Source organism: Nicotiana sylvestris, chromosome 8 (genome assembly GCF_000393655.2).
Source record: "Nicotiana sylvestris chromosome 8, ASM39365v2, whole genome shotgun sequence".
In the NCBI taxonomy this organism is placed as follows: domain Eukaryota; kingdom Viridiplantae; phylum Streptophyta; class Magnoliopsida; order Solanales; family Solanaceae; genus Nicotiana; species Nicotiana sylvestris.
In genome coordinates, this window is record NC_091064.1 from 87,066,529 (window position 1) to 87,073,204 (window position 6,676).

Genomic DNA, 6,676 nt, shown 5'->3' on the forward strand with positions numbered 1-6,676 from the left:
TGATTAAGATCACCTAATAGGACCAGCTCAAAATGAATGGAAAAAAAATTGAAAATGAAAACAAAAATTGGCTAGGAAATATGAACTTGTGTAAATATCTAGATTAATTTTTACTTAGCTTCATACTGTAATTAGTATACTCCTGTGACATGTGTTAATATGACTCACTGATCTCTTACAAAATTTTCTCTATTATGGTAAATTGAGGCATGGTCAAGAGAATTCTAAATTCTAAATGAAGGCATGGTCATTAGTATGGGTTCATCTGAAAGCTAAGGTATGTTTTCTATATTCTGCACTATTAAAAATATAAATATTTAGTTTTGTCCAACTTCATGAGCAAATGTCCTACAATTGCTATAATTGTCCAACTTCTTGTTGGACAATTAGAAATATAAAGATAGATCATGAGCAAATGTCCTACAATTGCCCAACTTCTTAGAAAATTCTATCCGTTAGTTTTGAACTAGTTCCATCAGCCTTAGAACTCCAAAACACAAAAATTGCCTAAAATCTAAGGAAACATAACCGTTCATTCAAACTTGAAATTTCAGTTTGATTAGACCTCTAATTGACCTCTGCTAAAGCTGTCGTTATATATTAAATGTGTATTTCTCTTTAAATACACATCATTACCTCATGCCATCTCCATAATTCTAAACCGTCAAATATCCTTCTTCAATTTCACTTGCTTTCTTCTCCAAAATTCTAACTCACCAATTCTCTCGAGAAACCAGCAATCGTGACAAATCCACAAGACAATCCTGGAACTACTCCACCACTCACTCCTTCTAATTCATCCGCCCCTCTTCTACCTAGTACATCTCCCAAATCCAGGCTGAGAAGGGTGAAAATGTTTGCTTCGAAAACGGTAGCGTCTGGGGCTCTCTCAAAGAAATTAAATAAGAAATTAAAGGCAAACCAGGCCCAAGACTTTGACTCCAACTCTGATTCTGAGTCATACAAATCTGCTAGTAAAGGGGAAGGACCTGGGTCTTCTGACTCTGAGAAGACTCAAGAATCCCCTTCCAAGGTAAGTTCTTCTTTAACTAAAAATCTAGAAACTAGGTTTGTTCTGGTTGGGCCTATCAGGGATGTAGAATTACCTAAGTTACGAAGGAGTGCAGGTAAAAAGAAACCTGAAAAAGAAAAAGAGAGAGAGGGTGCATGTGGAGAAGAGAGAGAAAATGGGAAAAGAGTGGTTGATTATTCATCCACTGCTGATTTGTCTGTGCTTGCTATCTGTGGGGTTGAACAAGAAAATGTAGAAGAGAGTGGCAAGAAGTAAGGGGAAAGTGGTTCGGGTGAAGATGCTGAAGGGTTAGTTAATCTAAGCACACAAGGAGATGAACCTGGTTCATCAACTGGAGAGACCCTAGCAGACCTATTGAAAAAGGTTGGTGCAAGTTATGATCCAAAGAAAAGAAGAACTCCCACACCAAAAGCCCTCAGTGCTCCTAAACCCTCTAAGAAAAGAAAAGTTTCATCCCCAACAACAACTAAAACTTCCTTGCCAAAAGGAAGAGCCACAAGAAGCAGGGTGAAACAGAGTGAGAGTGATCTACAAAAGGCTCTAGCTGAGAGTAAGAAGAAAAGGATGGCTAAAGGAAAAGGGAAGGTTGCAGAGTCCTTAGAGGCTGTGGAGGTTGAGGAGATGGAACAGGTCTATCGGGAGGAAGTTCCAACAGTGGAGGTTCAGACCCCCAAGCCCAAAAGCCCAAAACTTCCTCCAAGAAGTCTTCCTCTGTGTTTAAGGCTGCTAAATCTTTATTAGCCAAGAGGACAAGGTCTGTAGTAAAAAGTGAACAAGTAAGAATTTCTGAAATGAGGAATAAAGTGGAGAAGAAGAAGAAGAAGAAGATAAGTCTAATGGTGAACAAGACAAGCTTGCCATGTTTGGCAAAAGAAAGATTTTGAAGGGTAGATTGATGAAAGACCTGGTGGAATCAGGAATGATGAGACTGGTTGAGGCCTTAGCTGCTCAAGGGCGGAAGGATATGGTCCTTCAGATGGATGGTAGGCTAGCTAGGAATGACATTATGGCAAATGCAGAAGTTAAGGATGGCAAGGTTAGAAGCCTGCTGAAAGGAGTTCAAGTGACCTTTGATCCAGAAAAACTGGGAGAGATCCTTGACATACCCTCTGAAGGGTTTGATGACTATACAAGGCAAAGGTGGCCTTGTTTGGGCTCCCTTACTACTGCCCTTGAAATTACAAGGAGGTTTTGTGATGCTGAAGATGTGAATGAGGCTAGGGTTGTTCAGAAAAGTGAAATGAGGCCACATCACAAAGTCTTGTTTGAATTTGTCAACAAGTGCCTATTGCCCAGGCAGGAGAAAAGGCATATTGCAAATTATATAGACCTAGTTCTTATGGAATGCCTGGAGAGTGGAAGGCAAATTAATTGGCCTGCATTCATCATCAAACTGCTGGACAGGGTCATCAATGGCTCCAAGGCTCATTCTACCCCTATGACTTTATTTTGACTACGATTCTAGATAGGTGCAATGTGCCTATGAAGAAATGGGAAATGGCCTCAAGCAAGGATCACGTTGGTATTAACACTCTAATTGCTTATGACTAATTAGTCAATGCCATCCCAAATGAACCTGGTTCATCCAAGAAGACTCCTATCAACAGTAAAGTCATGGCTCTTGTTCAGGAATGTGAAACCAAGAATGCTGAGATAGCTAGGCTCAAGGCTCGTGTGGCAAAGGTGGAATCTGAAAGGGATGCTCTCAGAAATGAGCTTACAAAGGAAAATGAGAAGAGTGATGGAATTCTTCACAATATGTGTAGACATGTGATTTTTGACCCTCCCCAAGATCTTTTATATATTAGCATAAAATATTTAATTTAGGCATAATATAGATATTTTCAGTAATTTTGACTCTTTTACTCTATTTTATTATAAGAAAACAAAATCACAAAAATAGGTTCATTAATGTTTTGTAGTCATTTTTAATTAAAAAAATCTTAAAAATATATACAACAATAGTATCGTATTTTTATTTTAATATGATATTTTGAAAATACCAAAAATAGATTTGTTTTAATGGTTAGTTTTATTTTAATAAATTATTTGAATAGTAGGTATAATTAACAAATGGGCGCGTATTTTTAATCTCATTCGCGGCAAAAGAATAGAGCTTGGGCTCGAGCAACCCATCTTTAGGCCTAATTTTGGACCTAGCCCACAATTGCCAAGCCCATAATTCCTAGGCCCATACCCCTTAACCTAAAACCCTACAACCTAGACTCTACACTATAAAAAGAATGCTAAGATTAAAGAATTAAAGAGGAGACATATGAAAAGAAAATGAAAAGTGCGTAGAGGGATGAGAACATGCAAAGTTATGCATGAAAAACAAAAAAAACAAAAAGGAAAAAAGCTGAAGAACAACGCAGTCTTCAGGTGGAAGTAGCGTTTCCACAGGCAATCAAACCGACAAACCAGCCCCGTCAGCCACGCCGCCTGTCCGCCGGAAAACAGCGACGAGTCAAACTCCACCCCATTGTGTCGCTTCTTCTCCTCCAATTGAAAACTAACGAAAAACCCTGTCCCCCTCCTTCCATGGCTTGAACTTCAACCAAATACAAGATCCCTAACACTATCTGTTTCATCTTCCTAGTGTTAGATTTTGCTTCTCCATGAACGGAGTTTGCTTGAGCGATTCGTGTTCACGACGAGGCCCGTCGTTGAACGCTGTCACAGTTCCTGTGAATGTCGAGTTTTCCGATTGAGTGTCGACGGTCGTTTCTGTTGATCTTTGGTCGAAGCTTGTTCGAGGGTGTCGCGTCGAGTTTCCGGTCACTGGTTCATTTGCTCGTAAAGGCTTGTTGGGTGTTTTTTTAGTCTTTCTTTCAAAAGTGTGTTGCAGTAAAGCTCCGTCTGTTGGTTCCGTCGAGGTTCGAGTGTCGTCCGACGAGATTCCGCCTCATCGAGGTCCAATCCCTTTCCCTTCTCTTTACTTCATTGTTATAATGATGGCTAGAATATTGATGATTTTAAACATGAAGCGGGCTCATTGTTTTCTAGTTCTCCTGGTTTCAAGTTAACGTTGAAATTGTTAGAAATTTTTGGAGTATTATATGAAGAGATAAAATTAGCTTTGATATGAATTTCTGTTTATAGTTTATTCTTAATATGCCACTGCCAACCTTTGGCGTATTTTCGTGGTCAGTAACACTGTTGAAATGAGTCTGCAAATTGCTTCTTAGTTTGTAGTGGTTGTCTTTGACGAGTTAGCCGACCTACAGATCGTTTGTACATAGTTTCACGTTGCCATCTTGCTCCACTCACCAGTGTCCCATTCTTTCTTGGTAATCCAATTAATTAGTTCTTTATTTCTTGTTCTTGATTGTTATTGTTTGCTCATTTGATCTTTGTTAGAATTATTTGAATGATCGTGGGATCGTGGGGAGTGATAGAAAGGTCGAAGCCCATTAGCAATTAATTTGTTCCTTGTTTTAGGCATCGGATTCAGCCGGATAGGAGAAGGGGTTAAAAGGGGATTGTTCATGAAATCTCATTTAGTAAAAGTGTTCCATAGCTCATGGCCCTCGAAAACTCGGTTTGCATTTCCCAAAAAATTGGAATTGAGGTGCGCCGCGCCAAATAAAATCTTAGCTGCACGACCCTCATTTTAATTAGTCTTCGTTTTAATCCTTAGAAATCGAGGTGTGCCATTTAGTTGAAATTCCATGGCCCTCGCAAAGTGCAAACGCGTAGTTGCTTTAAACGCGCTCTTAATAAAATTACCTTCCTAAACTCGGGTGCGCATTGATGCGACCCAAATCCAAATCTCGATGAAGTCAAAATGTGTTGACAATCACGGGCGCATTGATTGCGACGGGGTTCGAAACGCGTTTTCACGACATCGTAATTCTTATAAAATAAATAATGATAGAAAATAGGTTCACAAATTGAGATGAGCTCCACCGAACGAAAATAAATAAATGCGAGGCCCTCAATAAATGGTTATTAAAAATGATTAGAATTTGGGAGGGCCATTTAGAGAACTTCACGGCTTTTTCCCAAAATAATATTACGTTAGAATCTTTAGGCGCGATTTTAATTAAATGACCTTCTTAAACTCGGGTGCGCATTGATGCGAATCAAATACAACTCTCGACGAAGTCGAAATGTGTTGATAACCACGGGTGCATTGATTGCGACGTGGTTCGAAACGTGTTTTCACGACGTCGCAATTCTTTTAAAATAAATAATGATAATAAGCGGTTTCACAAGTAAAAGGCACATAAGCTAGCATGTGTTAAGATCAGATACAATTAAATACAACAGATAAGCGACCGTGCTAGAACCACGGTGCCCAAGAATGCCTAACACCTTCTCCCGGGTTAACAGAATTCCTTACTTGGATTTCTGGTTCGCGGACTGTTAACAGAGTCATAAATTTCCTCGGTTCGGGATCCAACCGGTGACTTGGGACACCATTAATCTCCCAAGTGGCGACTCTGAATAATTAATAATTAAATCCCATTCCGATTGTCCTTTAAATGGAAAAACTCCTTTACACGCTTACGGGTGTGGTAAAAAGGGAGGTGTGACAGCTCTGGCGACTCTTCTTGGGAAATGCCCAAAATCTCTGGTTCAGGGTTCAGAATTCGAGCTTAGATAAATTGTTGTATTTGATTGTATCTGATTTTCCTACATGTTTCGTGCTGAATGTGTTAAATGTTACCGTTTTGATATTATCTGAACTGTATATAAACTGTGCCGACACCCTTCTCTCTTCACCTCCGGGGATGTGCTTACTGGTTGAGACTCCCTATTCTGTTAGTGTCATACCTTGAAATAAGAAAGAGGCCGGACAAGTTACGAAGCCGGATGGCCTTTTGGTTCCCGGTAACTTGCCCCCTCCTCGACTTGAGTTGTCCGCTCGGGTACACAGTCTAGAACACCGACTCTAGATTTGAACATAGAATAACATGACTTCATGTCGGATCCCTAGTAGGAACAGTTATTTGCATCATGTTGCATTTGACTTAGGGGACTCAACACAGGGGTTGGGTCCGTCTAGGACTAGCAACCTGAAATGAAAAGACCGTCCTGATGCATCCTACTTGCTCTGTACATATATTTGTTTCGAACCTGCATGTTGACCGGTTTCTGAATCTCGGGAATGTTGGAAAATTGAGAAAAAAAGAGAAAAAAAAGAAATATCAGTTAGGGAGTTAATTGATTATTTTAGAAATAAAAATCAATGACCAATTACTGGTGAAACTCTGCCGAAATTCTGAGAAAATAAAAAAAAATGTTTTATTTTGTTTTAATAAAAAAAAAAGCAAAAAAAATAGAAAAAGAGTCTTTTATTTTTGGAAAGTTGGTTGTTGAAAAATAAAAGGATAAAAATAGTCTTTCTTTTAGTTTGAAAAACATAAGTTGTTTCATTATTTGTTGAAAAAAGAAAGGAAAAAAGAGTCTTTTATTTTTAGTTTGGAAAAATAGGTTGTTTTATTGTCTGTGGAAAATGAAAAAGATAAAAAGACTCTGTTGTTTTTAGCTTGGAAAAATAGGCTGTTTTATTTGTTGAAAAGAAAAAAGAAAAAAAAAGAGAGGCTCGTTTCTAAAAATAGTTTTTATTCGCTTATGAAATGCCAAAAATAAAAATGGAAAAGAGTATTGTTTTAAAATAGTTCGGTTAATTTGCCC

The 6,676-nt window shown here is 38.6% G+C and overlaps 1 protein-coding gene across 1 annotated transcript; it reads left to right on the forward strand.

Moving 5' to 3' along the window:
• The first annotated feature begins 853 nt into the window (after nt 1–853).
• Nucleotides 854–2,860, forward strand: LOC138875331 (uncharacterized). Its single transcript, XM_070154156.1, has 4 exons — nt 854–1,284; nt 1,336–1,746; nt 1,838–2,268; nt 2,589–2,860. The coding sequence occupies exons 1-4, from the start codon at nt 854–856 to the stop codon at nt 2,858–2,860; spliced, it is 1,545 nt and encodes a 514-aa protein (XP_070010257.1).
• The last annotated feature ends 3,816 nt before the right edge of the window (nt 2,861–6,676 follow it).

Excerpts from the sequence above, each read along its gene's own strand:
- LOC138875331 (XM_070154156.1), top strand. The coding sequence starts at position 854 with ATGTTTGCTTCGAAAACGGTAGCGTCTGGGGCTCTCTCAAAGAAATTA. Across the intron at positions 1,285-1,335 it reads GTAGAAGAGAGTGGCAAGAA|CACACAAGGAGATGAACCTG; the intron begins GTAAGGGGAAAG and ends AGTTAATCTAAG. Across the intron at positions 1,747-1,837 it reads CCTCCAAGAAGTCTTCCTCT|TGGAGAAGAAGAAGAAGAAG; the intron begins GTGTTTAAGGCT and ends TGAGGAATAAAG.